Source organism: Sus scrofa, chromosome 1 (genome assembly GCF_054392235.1).
Source record: "Sus scrofa isolate SSC_HxYL_T2T_F1_AM1 chromosome 1, Sscrofa_HxYL_maternal_Yorkshire_Landrace_v2.0, whole genome shotgun sequence".
Lineage (NCBI taxonomy): Eukaryota > Metazoa > Chordata > Mammalia > Artiodactyla > Suidae > Sus > Sus scrofa.
The window spans coordinates 286,740,982-286,754,399 of NC_139383.1; the positions used below are offsets into that span (position 1 = coordinate 286,740,982).

Here is a 13,418-nt window from a genome sequence, read left to right on the forward strand (position 1 = left end):
CCCCGCATCTTCTCCATGTCCTTCCCCTCTAGCTCAGTGGCCTCCGGTTGTCAGCCCAGAGCCGGCACCTGCCCGAGTCCAGACCCTCTGCCCCCGCCTGCACCCGGGCCCCTACCTGCCGTGTGCCAGGTGGTGCCGGAGGTCAGCCGCTCCCGCTCGAGCAGCAGCGCCCCGCTCACGCCCAGCTTGGCCAGGTGGTAGAGGGTCTGGCAGCCCAAGCTGCCCCCGCCGATGACCACCACGCTGGCCGCGCGGGGCAGGGGCTGGCTCGGGCCCTGGGCCTCCGCTGAGGGCTGCTGAGCCTCTTTCAGGGTCCGCTGGTACGGCACGCTCTTCTCGGTGGTGGGGCCGGTCCCGCCAGTCCGGGGACGTGGCCCCAGGCCCTGGGCAGGGTTCCGGTGAGGACAGGTGGCGGCCAGACGCAGGGCTCGGCTCAGAGAAGCCATGGGGACTCGGCTCCTGCTGGGGAAAGAGTCGGAGCTGCCTGGGGTGCAGAGGGCCGCAGTGGGTGCTCTGTCAAGTAGGAGCCCAGGGCACAGTGCCCCCATGCTGTCCTCTGTCCCCTGCCTCCTACAGCACGTGTCCAGCCCATGGGCACCGAGGGCCTCACACGCACCAGACTCTGGCCGGGACCCTGGAGACCACAGTGAGGACCAGGAGGGGGCGGGGTGTGTACACGGCAGGGGCGGGGTCGCAGGGCAGGTGGCGGGAGCTCTGAGGCGGGGACAACCAGCCCTCTGGTGTATCCAACACGCCCTCTGGGAAAACTCCCAGACAGAAGTTACTTCTGCCTCGTTGGTCCCAGAGCCCTTTGGGACCCAAGACAGAAGGTGAGAGAGGCAGGGGGTCTGGGCCTCCGGCTCCCTCGGGCCATCTCAGAATCCAGGTCGGGGCTCAGGGGATGGGTAACCAGCCTCCCTCCTCCTCAGTGACCTCCCAGCAGCCTGCAGGGCTCACTGCGCATCCCTCCTCCTCCAGGAAGCCCTCCAGACTTACCCAACCCAAACCTCACAATTACAAGAAGACTGGGACAGGGGAAGGACACCTCGGAGAGGCTCCTGGGCCCATGTGGGGGGTCAGCAGGAAAAGTAAGGTTTGGCTGCAGTGGAGGAACTGATGCAGGTGGTGCAGCTGCGTTCACAGCCGAGCTTGGCATCAATCAGCCAATTAACCAGGAAAGTCTTCCTCCATTTCCGTGCCACACAGCAGGCGGGTTACCTCTGCTCTGAAGTCAAGGTGGCTATATTGTCCCCATTTCACGGAGGGGGGAGACTGAGGCCCAAGGAGGCGCCCCCAGGTGACCAAGGTCACAGGGCCACCGTGTGGCCGAGGCAGCAGGCCCTCCTGCCCGCTTCTGACCCCTCGGTCCACAGATGTCACGGGGCCTGGTCTGGGGGAGGGACCCACTGCCACACCCTTTCTCACCCTCCCCAGGGAGTGCCGCCCCTCCTGCAGGTCACAGTGGGGACCCTCCCCTGCCAGGGGGTGGGGGCAGGGAGAGGTGATTTCAGAGGCTTCAGGGCCGGGGGCTTGGAGGCTGGGGCAGGCAGCCCAGTCCCTGTGTCACTTCTGACAGCCCATCTGCCTTTCGACGGCAGAGGTGCCCTGTGCACCCCTGGCCCGCGCCTGCACTCACCTCTCGCCGTTGGGGCGCCTCAGTCTTCCAGAGCCCCGAGAGCGCTGTTCTGCTGGCAGAAAGTCGGGCTCATGTGCTTGCGCAGGCGAGACTCTGCCCAAGGCTGGAACCCGCCCCTGGCCCAGCCTCCTGGTTCCCTCCCACTGCTCTGCTGGCCCCGGCATTCCCCGCCCCCCTGCCCTCCACCCCCACCCCCGCCCTGCCCTGAGCTGGGGATGGAGGCTGGCATGGGGGCTGCCCAGTGCCCTCCGTCAGGCCAGGAGACCTGCTGCCACATCAACCTGCTCTCCTTCACCCTCCCCCACCCCCGAGTCAGCAGGCTGGCCGCTCATTACCAAGGTTTGGGTCAGACGCATGGGGTGGGGCCTCGAGCTGTTTAGGGTGGGGACGGGGTGGGGGTGGAAGGTGCCCAGGCCAAGGCACCTCCCACAGAGGGCCTCACAAGTTGGGCCCACCCAGCCCGAGGCAGAAGTCCCCGCCAGCTCCTGGCCTGTCCCAACCCCAGCCCAGGGAAGGTCCCGGCCCTGCTCCGAAGGGTGTACCTGCAGCCGCAACAGCACTCCTGGGCCCAAGCAGCCTGCCAGCGCTGTCTCCTCCTTCCTTCCCAGCAGGAACCCTCCCCTCCCCAACTCCTACCCCCGCCGCCCCTGGCCGAGCTGCCAGCCCCTGTCCCGCCTACCGGCTGGCAGGCCAGGGAGGCAGCCAAGCAGGTCCTTCTTTTCTTTCTTTCTTTTTTTTTTTTTTTTTTTTGTCCTTTTGCTATTTCTTTGGGCCGCTCCCGCAGCATATGGAGGTTCCCAGGCTAGGGGTTGAATCGGAGCTGTAGCCGCTGGCCTACGCCAGAGCCACAGCAACGCGGGATCCGAGCCGCGTCTGCAACCCACACCACAGCTCACAGCAACGCTGGATCGTTAACCCACTGAGCAAGGGCAGGGACCGAACCCGCAACCTCATGGTTCCTAGTCGGATTCATTAACCACTGCGCCACGACGGGAACTCCCAAGCAGGTCCTTCTGAGGGCAGCAGAGCAGGGCTGCAAACCCTGAGACCTTATTAAGCCTGGTGACAGGATAGGTGACCCCACCTCTTCATCTCTAGAACGGGGTTACAGGGTCACTGCAGGTGAACAGTGCCTGCCATGCTCCCCAGGGCAGACAGGCACTTAGCACAGCAGGTGGGCAGGAAGTGCTGGGCAACAGCAGCGTGGTGCCAGGGCCAGGCTCCTTGCAGGGGTGATCCAGGGCCATGGGATGGACCAGCCTCGGCTACGGGCGCCCCCACCCCAACTCCGCCCCTGCCCAACACCCATCCAGGGAAGGGGCTCTGGCTGCCCTGGGAGGCAGGTCTGGGCCTCTGGGTTGCTCTCACTGCCCCTAACCTGTCTGTACCCCTGCACCCTGCCCTCCTGAGCTCCCAGATCCTTGTGACCCTGGCAGGACGTCTGTGAGCCTCTGACCTTCCCAGCCTCCCAGGGCAGGGACGCCTGCCTCCATTTGACTGTTGGGGGCCCCAGGGCCCAGAGAAGGGAGCCCGCTGGCCTCGGGTCACACAGCAAGCTACTGGGGAGTTGGACCAGAAGCCTGCAGTCTGCTTCTGGGTCTGGGGCACCTGGTCTGTGCGCAGGCAGAAGATGCCAGGCGGAAATCTAAAAAGAATAAGCACACCCACCCCTGGATGTGCAAAGACTCAGAGCAGGTGCTGATAGAAAACAGGACCTCTGGGAGCTCCCGCTGTGGCACAGCAGGTAAAGGACCCAGCACTGCCACAGCTGCGGTGTAGGTTGCATAACATAACATAACATAACATACATGAAATAGGGCCTCCTCTTCCTGCCTGACTAAAGAAAGTATCATTTAAATTATGGTCAGTGAACAACACAGCAATGCCAGCTGCTGGTACAGGGAGTGACCCAGGAGCAGTACTGCAATTATACAGGCAAATATTTGTGCTCTCCATCCACTGAGACTGTCCAGCTGCCTTGCTGCCAGTTTCTGTCTGTCCTCCACATTTAATGAGCACCTACTGTATGCAAAGCCCTGCTGGGAGACCCAGAGACGAAGACAACCCCTCCCCGCCCCTGAGGGGCTCAGGGTCCAGGAAGAAGACAGGGGCGGGGTGGGGGGCACCAGGCTGGCTGTGCTGGGGTCGCTCCTGGGCATGCTGTCTTCCCTTCCAGCAGGAGCCCAGGAGGGCGTCTCGGAGGAGGTGGCCTGGGCTCTGGTGTGACCATGTGCTGCCACCATTGTCGGTCCCCATTACGGGAACAGAGACTGCCACTCCCTCCCCTGGTCCCTCTGGAGGAAGGCTGGCTCCACCAGCATGAGGCTTCCGGGGGTGGTGCTGGGGGCCAGGGCAAGGAGGACGCTGGCCTGGTCACTGAGTGGACGGCAGGCTTGGCCCTGCAGCCTGAGGCACGGCTGCCCTCACGGGGTGGGGAGAAGGACAGGGTCACAGGACCAGGAAGGAGCGTGACTGTGTCCTCCTCAGCGTCCCGCACAGGCAGGTTCAGAGCGGTCACTGCAGCCCAGGACAGTAGCCGAGGCAGCCCAGACCTCTCTTGACCCCGCACTCAAGGACGGGCAGCGGTTGCAAAATTGTTCCAAGCGAGCAGGCAGCACTGTCCCCCTGGACTTTGGACAAGGGGTGGTGGCTGGAGGGCGGGGCCTGCCTGGGAGGGGTCATTGATCAGGCCCTGCCCCGGTCTGGGAGAGATGGACAGGTCACCCCATCTCCTTGGGTGCTGGGGGGCTCAGTTAAGGAGGTGGCCAGATTGGAGGAGGGACACTGGGACAGGGTCCTGCCGCCAGCCTGCTGAACCACCTGGGCTGGTCACCCCTGGCCAAGACAACAACCCCTGGTCAGTTTCAGGGAGGGTTTGTAAGTTTCTCTGTATATTACACTTTCTCCCTTAAGCGCCCTTTGAAGTAAGCCCTGATGCAGGTCAAAGGCACAGTCAAATCCACACACTCAGGCAGACCTGTGGAGGTCTCACCTCGCCTGCCCACACCGCCTGGTCGCACCCAGGCCAGCCCTGCGATGCCTCCTTCTGGCCATGGCTGGCCCCCTCCACAGCCCCCGCCAGCCCTTGGCTTCACCTGCTCCCAGGCTCCGGGGACAGAGGGAGGCGTCTGTAGGCCACGCTCTGCCTGGGCAGAAGTTCAGGGTGGAGCAGGGGAGGAGCTGCAAGGAGGCTCCTCCCCGGAGCTCTGTGTGTGGTCCTGCAGAAAAGGACACTAAGTAACAACCCCACAATCCCGGGCAACATCTGACCCAGCCACACCTGGTACCTGGCCCCCGTCACCCCTGAGTGGTGCCAGCCTGGAACACCCATGGGGTGGGGGGTGGGGGTGGCAGTGCTTCCTATGGCAGCTCAGAGGAGGGAGGAACTGCTGCTGCCCATTGTAGAGATGAGAAAACCAAGGCAGAACACAGCCAGCAGGAGCCAGACCATTCATGGACCAGCAGTTTCCAGAACAGCTTTTTTTTTTTTTTTTTTTTTTGGCTTTTTGGCTTTTTGGCTTTTTGGCTTTTCTAGGGCTGCTCCCTCAGCATATGGAGGTTCCCAGGGTAAGGGTCTAATTGGAGCTGTAGCCACCGGTCTACACCACAGCTCACGGCAACTCCGGATCCTTAACCCACTGAGCAAGGCCAGGGATCAAACCCGCAACCTCATGGTTCCTAGTCGGATTCATTAACCACTGAGCCATGACGGGAACTCCCAGAACAATCTTTGAGGGCTGCACTGTCACTGCCAAGATCTTATTTTTCCAACAAGGACCCTAAAATAAAACCCAACATAATGACGTCAACTCTCCCCACGACGTCACGAGGACAAAGTTTCATCATCTGCAGGTGAGTGGTGGTCTTTCCAGGGTGGGGGCCCTCCCCAGGGCAGGTGGGAATAGCTGGGGGCAGCGGCCGCCTGGGCACAGGTGCTTCTGGGGAAGGGTCTGGAGGATCCCCCTTCACTCTGGCGTTTGTTTCCAAGGTCATTCGTGAAGGAAGCAAACGAGGTGGAAGAGGCCACTCCTGTGGCAGAGCCCGCACCGGCCCCTGGCCGGGCGGCACTGCCGTGATCCAGGCTGTGCTTAGCTCTTGTTTGTGTGGCCCTGGAGTTTTTCCATAAAAAATCCAGATTTCCAAGCTTCTTGGGAATACCAGGACACACCCTTGCCAGGTCCTCTTAGGTGGGGCCTGTCTTGTCCAGTGGGTCCCTCCCATCCTGCTGTTCTGCCCGCTCGCATCCCTCTGGGAGCTTGCTTTTTGGACCAGGACCCCCCTGGGGCTGCCTGGGGTAAAGCCCCCTTCCTCTCTCCAGCCCCCGAGACAGGAGCACCCCCAGTGGGGGCTGGGCAACCAGGGACACGTGTCTTGCAGTAAAGAAGGGAGGGTGAGAGGACTGTATGGTGCTGGCTTTGGCCCCCTCCTGGGTGCTGGGGCAGGGCAGCCTCCCACTGAGTCCAGGGCTTGGTCATCCCCAGGCAGGCTGACAAGGAGGCGGCATCGTCACAGAAAACACTGCCCCCTGGTGGCCATATGTGAGTATGACACCCAGAGAGACCTGGACCCAGAGACTGGGGACCCAGCCTCCGAGGCAGGGACTGTCCCGGAGAGAAGACCCCCAGACGGGTAGGGGGGTGGGCCCCCACTGGGACCAATAGCCTGGGCTCTGCAGGCTCTCCTGCCATCCTCCATACAGCACTCCCTGGCAGGGAGCCTCCTTACTGAATGGGCTCCTCCGTTTCTCAGTGTGAGCGCCTCCCCCGCACCCCACTCCGTGACCGGGATGTCCATTTCTCCCTGTAACTCTGTCTGTTTCTAGTATACGTATCTCGAGGCCGTGTTGTAAAGTGCACTCATCTCCAGGATTGTTCTAGTCTATCATTAAACCGTGAGTGAACCTTCGCATCCAGTGGAGAGACGCTCAGCGCCTAATGCTGGGCTCTCGAGGTGGTGGGGCACACCGGCGGCTTTCGGTGGCCAGATGCCCCCACAGGGCCATTGGCAAGGTGTCCACAGAAGGACAGCACCAAAGGTGGACTTGGGAAGAGGTTGTACCATCAGTGCCTGTGAGCTGGCACCAGCCGGGTCCAGCGTGCCCACAGAGATCTTAGGTGCATGTGTGGGTTTTCTCTTTCCGGGGAAAGTACAGCATCCGAACTAAGTAGTTAAGGAAAATGAACACATGAGCTTGTGACTAAGGAGCAGGAGGCTGTGTTAACCCACGAACACTGTAAAATCGTATCAGGAAAGTGTCCCACCGCCACCCCCTCCTCCGGCCGTGAGAACACCCTCTGAACCAGAGCTGTAATTTCAAAACCCTGTAATTTGCGCACTCTTAATCCATTTGTAAGTTTCTACTTGGAAAAATTACATTTTAAACAGATAATGTGAAAATGCTTAACAGAGAGAGGAAACCTTTATTCAAGGAAGCAAATGCTTTGTTTCAGCCTGAAAAAATACTATGCCTGAAGAGAAAACCCACCTCCAGCCCTTTGCTTTTGTGCCCCAAGCTACCAAGGTCACCCGTCTGGGTTCAAGTTCAGCTTTAGTGCTATTCAGCAAGTTTTCCTTACGGAGTATTTTTATCATTTCTTTCTTTTTTTTTTCTTTTTTGTCTTTTTGCTATTTCTTTGGGCCGCACCCGCGGCATATGGAGGTTCCCAGGCTAGGGGTCGAATTGGAGCTGTAGCCACTGGCCTAAGCCAGAGCCACAGCAACGCGGGATCTGAGCCGCGTCTGCAACCTACACCACAGCTCATGGCGACACCGGATCGTTAACCCACTGATCAAGGGCAGGGACCGAACCCGCAACCTCATGGTTCCTAGTCGGACTCGTTAACCACTGAGCCACGACGGGAACTCCTTATCATTTAAATTAAAAATACAAATTCGAAATGTTCTATAATTCCATTCTGATCTGCTTTTCAATTGTTGCTTATTTAGAGGGATGTTTCTTCGTCTGCCACTATATGGAGGTTTCTTGTATATTTTTTAATCGTTGATTTTTAACTCAGCTCATTGTGGTGAGAGACGCTGGTCTATAGGATTCAAATGATTTGAAATTCATTGAAACTGCTTTACGGCCCATGGAGAGAATGGGTTTCCTGCAAGAGGACCCAGTGTCCTGCATATACACCTGCTAATTATGTTATTTGATTCGATTCTTTAGCCTCGCTAACTTTTTTTTATCTGCTTGACCTTTGAACGGAGAGACTTGGGTTAAAACCTCACACCTGTGACAATGAGCCTGTCTAGTTCTCCTTGCACTTCTGCCAATTTTGTTTTATGCATTTCGAGGCTAACTTATAAATAGCACACACATTTAAAACTGATGTCTTTCTTGGCGTTCCCGCTGTGGCCCAGTGGTTAATGAGCCCAACTAATAACCATGAGGATGCAGGTTCGATCCCTGGCCTCACCCAGTGGGTTAAGGATCCGGCATTGCTGTCAGCTGTGGGGCAGGTCACAGACACAGTTCGTGGTGTAGGCCAGCGACTACAGCTCCGATTGGACCCCGAGCCTGGGTACCTCCATGTGCTGAGGGTGTGGCCCTAAAAAGACAAAAACAAACAAACGGAAAAAACCTGATGCCTTTTTTTTAAAAAAAGGGTTTTTTTTTGCTTTTTAGGGCCATACCCGTAGCATATGAAAGCACCCAGGCTAGGGGTCGAATCAGAGCTACAGCTGCCTGCCTACACCACAGCCACAGCAACTCGGGATCTGAGCCGCATCTGCAACCTACACCTCAGCTCACAGCAACACCAGATCCTTCATCCACTGATGGAGGCCAGGGATCGAACCTGCGTCCTCATGGATACTAGTTGGATTTGTTTCTGTTTGCACCACAACTGGAACTCCTGATCAATCTTCTAATGAATGAAGATGTTATTATTATGTACGCGTGTTAGTTTCCTTTTCATGATGGGGGAGCTTTTAGAGACCCCGGCTTTATGCAGGCGCCCAGGTCCTGCTCCTGCCTCCGAGGACCTGTGGCTGAGGCCGCGAGTGCTGGAACCTCGGGGCTCACCCCCAGACGGCCTGAGGGCCTAGAGGCTGCCCTGGTGCTGCTGTGTGTAACCCTCCTGTCCAAGAGGGGCCCTTTCTTTCCAGCCCAGCCTTCCCCTCATCGTCTTCTGTGGTTTTCCTGGGTGGGAAGTGGAGGCAGAGGGGTGGGGGGTTTCCATGGCACCTCAGAAAATGGGTTGTTTCCACCTTTCATCCAAGGAGCGTTTCTCCAACTCTGGACCCAGTGGCCTCCGTGGCGGCCCGGGGGAAGCCTGCGGCTATCAGCTCACTCAGGGCCCCCGAGAGCCCACGGTCGGCCATCCCTCAGTGACCAGGAGTGCTCGCCTCCGGCCTGCTTCCCAGCATCCAGGGAGGCCTCGGGCAGGCAGGCCCTCCTCCCTGGCGGGCTGCCACCCCGTCCACATGCAGCCTGCAAACTGGCCCCCTTTTCAGGTCTGGACCCCACCTGCCTGAGGCCGCCACGGCTCTCTGCTTCACGGCCAGGGGCTTTCTCCAGAGCTGCCCCTGCTCAGGGCAGCTGAGTGCTGGCCCGGGGACTGGTCAGCAAGGGTCCAGGCCCTTCCATTTCCCCCAGGTGTGGACACGAGAATGCAGAGCTGGAGGCTGGCTCTCGGGAGGTGGTGTGGGAACCAGGCATCTTGGGGCGGGGGCGGGGCTCACCTGAGATTCTCAGAGGGGGGGCTGCCCCAGAACAGATGGGGTCCCTGCAATCTGGTTCTGGGTGCATCAGCTCGAGCCAGGCTCTGGGGCTCTGGGTCCTGGACAGGGCCGGGGGCAAGCTTCAACAAGCTTCAGCTTTGTCACCTTAAATATCTACACTCGCCTCCCCCAAGTGTAACAAAAAAATGACACCTGCTGAACACCCGATAGTGTCGGGCTGAGCATCTCATTTGACCCCCACCACCCAGAGGCGATGGGTCCTGTTTGGTTCCATCTCCATGGTAACAGGACCCAATGTTCTCCAGCCTGCACATCAGCCCAGGTCCCGCACCTGCCGCCAAGCCCTGGGTAAGGAGGGTGAGCGGAAACGTGGTACCAACTTCCGAGTTGGCCCATGGCCTCAATGGCCGGAGCTCAGCAGCCACTTTGGATCATGAGGCAACTATGAAGAGGGAAGTGCATGCTAAGGATGAGAAGAGTCTGGGGCGGGAGGTGGGGGTTCCAAGCCACCCTGGACCACTGCCTCTGGACTGCTTCCCTGTAAGGAAGAAATAAATCTCTAAGGTACTATTCTGATTTTCTCTATCAGAGGCCACAGAGCCACCCTCTGGAGAGACTATTTTTTATCTCCAACATGTATGTGTATATAACAAAACAGACTCAGGACGTAAAAGACATGCCCAAGGGGCAGGGCTGGCCTTTGAATCGCATCCAACAGAGGCCAGTGGTGCCCGCCTGAGAGCTGCTGCACAAGTCCCAGGACAGTGGGCCAGCCTGGAGATGCCTGGTGGGCGGCCTGGCACCATTACGGCTCCAGACCCACAGCCTGTGGCTGAGGCTGAGCGGCCCCAAGGCCACGCCTGACCAGGCCACTGTCCCTTGGGCCGACGGTTATCTGGATGGGGTGGACCCTGCTGGACACAAAGGACTCTAGCCGCTCCTGCAGAAAAGAACTCAGGTTTATTGGCGGTAAAACCATGGTCTGGGGAAAAAACCTCTTGGCAAATGTACAATCTGTGTTCTGTTTGGGGTCACCGCCAGCTGCAGGACCCCCAGACCCCTGACCCGCATGCATTGGGCGCCTACGTGTTCCCAGCTAATCTCAGGCCCCAGGTCCGAAGCCCCCCACCCTGCCCCGAGGGTGTCCCGTCTCCTGCCGAAATCACCCGCATCCCAGCCTGCGCCCAGCCCTCCTCCTCCCCTCCTGCAGTGCAACGACGAACCGAACCAATCCGAGTTTCGAAACAAAGAAAAACGAAGCAAAACATTCACCAGAACCAGGGTTTGCTCAGTGTCCTTCGTAACCGCAGTGCCTTGTTTCACGATGGCCTCACATATACGTTATTCTGGTGCTATGATAAAATCTCTTCCTTATTAGTCACAGATACATAAAGGGAGCTTTGGATGAAATAATTACACACGTTCGTCCCCCTTAAAAAGCAAACCAGCCAAACCAAAACCCAAACGAAACAAAACAAAACCCCAACAATGACGACGACGACAAAAACCAAAACCCTTTCCGATAAACCGTAAACACGAACGGGGCCGCTGGTTTCTCCCTCCCATCCCGGGCTCACGGCCGAGCCAAGGTCACGTGCAAAGTGCCGGGTGCGTCCTGATGACAGGGATGCAGGTCCGCTCTCTCCGTGGGGGTCCTTCCCTCGCCCCCCGCGGCCCTGGCCCCACTGCCCCCAAATGCAACCCTGTCGCCCTCAAGTCCAAGCCTTGGCTGGCGGCCTTCTGTTCCGCCCGCTCTCCGCGCTCTCAGAGCCCTCCTTGCCTGTGCCCCGCGCCGGGTGCTGACTGTGGGAGCTGAGCCCCGAGATTATGAGACCGACCTCGGGGGAACCCCAGGGTGCGGCGTGGCCACCAGCGCCCGCCCCGGCAGGGCCCGGCCTCGGCGACACCCAACCTCGTGCAGCTGACCATAGGGCCCAGCTGCTCCGGTAGCTCTGGGGCAGAGCTCAGAGAGAACCGTGTCACTGGGTCTCATGCAACATCTGGGGTCGGGCCAGAGGTCAAGGGCCAGGAGGTGTGAGGAGGGGGAGTTCGGAGGAGGAGCCACCCCAAGAGCACTTATTTCGGGCTGGCCGCAGGTCCCATTTCATGGGCTGCAGGAGGCCCTGGAAGGGGGACTTGCCACAGGCTGGAACCGACACCCGTGCCGAGGCTGGGAAGAGCCCCGGGACCACCTTGCAAGTCCCGGGAGACGCCGGGGAGCAGGGGGCGGCCTCCCGGAGAGGAATGTGAGCAGCAGAGACCGAGCGAGTGGAGAAACCCCGTCTTCTTCCCGCCCGTATCGGGTTTACAAACGCTGTATCCACCTGGCAGCAGGACAGGACAGACACACACCAAGGACGCGGGGCCGAGGACAGTACCAGGGACCGGGGGCAGGGTTGGCAGCTTCATCGTTCCTGAGGCTCCCCTCCCCCGAGAGGGCTGCCCTGGGGTCTCCGCACACCCCTGGTGCAGATGGGCAGGAGGGGGCCGAGGGGCCGCACAGGTGCCTGCGTGCTTGCTCCCTCTGGACCCAAGAACAGCAGCCTGGCTGTGGGCCCCTCTGCCTCTCAAGGCCTGAAGCGCCCCCGGGAGCACAGGGACCAGCAGGACTGAGGGTCCAGAGGCTGAGCAGAAGGGGCCGGGGCAGGTCCCAGCCCTCCCTGGGACGGCGTCTGCGTTCGGACCTGGCTCCTGAAGGCCGTCTCGACAGGACAAAGGCGAGATGTGCTCTGGCCTTGGCTGTGCCCAGAGCCTGGCTCGGGATGCCACCGGCACCCCCTCCCCTCAGCACTGCGGTGGCGGCAGCCGAGCGGGCGGCCCAGCTTTCCTCTATGTACAAGCAGCGTGCCCAGGACGCCACCAAGGGCAGATGATGGGGACGGTTCACGGGTAGGACTCTCAACACCCTCCCAGCCCCTCAGGCTGCTGGAGACTCTGGAAGGTTGGCGGCCGTTTCCCCTCCGAGTCGCGGAGCGAGACACAGACTCAGAGCTGGAGCGACTCTTCCAAGAAAATCCGCGAGTCCTGCTGGCTTTCCTGCTGTCACTGGACGCCCTCCTCTTCTACATATGTTGAAGGAAACCAGCCAATCTGAAAAAGACGGCAGACTCACATAAGTGTGTGTGTGTGCGCACACACGTGCGATGTCTCTATGTATGTGTGTGGGGGGGCTGTCTGTGTGTATGTATGGTGTGTGTGGGGGGTGTGGTGTGTATATGTGGTTCTGTGTGTGTGTGTGTGTGTGTGTGTGTGTGTGTGTGTGTGGCTCTGTGTGTGGGGATGTGTGTGTGGTGTGTGTGTGGTTCTCTGTGTGGTGTGTGTGTGGAGACAGCAAGTGGTGGCTCGCGGAGGAGGAGGACCCTTTAAAAGGCTGGCCTTCTAATGCAGGCTGACCCCAGGAGAGGCCTAGAGAAGGGGGCTGAGAGCCTGGTGGAGCCGGGGCCCAGGAGTAGGGAGTGACCCTGAAATGCACCAGCCTGAGCAGTTTCAGGTGACCTTCTTACCTGCCAGCTGCCGGCCAGAAGAAAAGAAAGCAAACCCTCTCTGGAGGAAAATGGCATCACCCAGAGCCTCTGCTGTACCTACATACGCTTGGCGCTCAACCAGGACCAAGTGGCAGAGACTCCGAGAAAATGCAGACAACAGAAACCATCTCCAGGTCATCCAGATATTGAAGTCACCCATCAAGAAATGTAAATAACTCTAACTTGGATGCTTCAGAAAACTGATGAGAAAGCAGAAAAATTTACCAGAGAACTGAAATCAGAACCCACACACAAATCCCAGAACTGAAAACACACAAGGACTGAAATTAAGACTCCACTGAAAGGATTTGAGAGCAGATGAGACTGGAGTTCCCTGGTGGCTCAGCAGGTGAAGAATCCAGCCTCGTCACTGTTATGGCTTGGGTTGCTGCTGTGGCACAGATTCGCTCCTTGGCCCTAGAACTTTTGCATGTTGGGGGTGTGGCCAAAAAAAGAGCAGATTAGACAAAGCAAGAGACGAATAAATTGGATGATAAGTCAACCAAAAGTAATGAGATGGAAAGTCAGAGAAAACAGATGGAAAGCACGTAAAATCGTCTAACATGTAG

At 59.0% G+C, this 13,418-nt stretch overlaps 2 protein-coding genes across 54 annotated transcripts in view; both read right to left on the reverse strand.

Moving 5' to 3' along the window:
- SARDH (sarcosine dehydrogenase) overlaps nt 1-2,257 on the reverse strand; it is a 64,833-nt gene extending 62,576 nt beyond the window's left edge. For 11 of the 19 annotated variants that reach the window (XR_014843747.1, XR_014843753.1, XM_085022239.1 and 8 more), the window contains exons 1-2: nt 1,637-1,731; nt 116-462 (exon numbers count right to left, since the gene is read on the reverse strand). Coding sequence is in view for 15 of the 19 variants with exons in the window: in XM_085022239.1 (XP_084878365.1) it covers nt 116-446 (331 nt within the window). In the remaining 4 variants the exon portion in view is untranslated. 19 annotated transcript variants of the gene reach the window in all.
- An 8,009-nt stretch (nt 2,258-10,266) lies between these two features.
- The window catches only part of VAV2 (vav guanine nucleotide exchange factor 2), a 174,252-nt gene continuing 171,100 nt past the window's right edge, over nt 10,267-13,418 (reverse strand). For all 35 annotated transcript variants that reach the window (XM_085001057.1, XM_085001054.1, XM_021071367.2 and 32 more), the window contains one exon: nt 10,267-12,415. In XM_085001057.1, the coding sequence (XP_084857183.1) occupies nt 12,368-12,415 (48 nt within the window). In that variant the 3' untranslated portion in view covers nt 10,267-12,367. The remainder of the gene's footprint in view (nt 12,416-13,418) is intronic.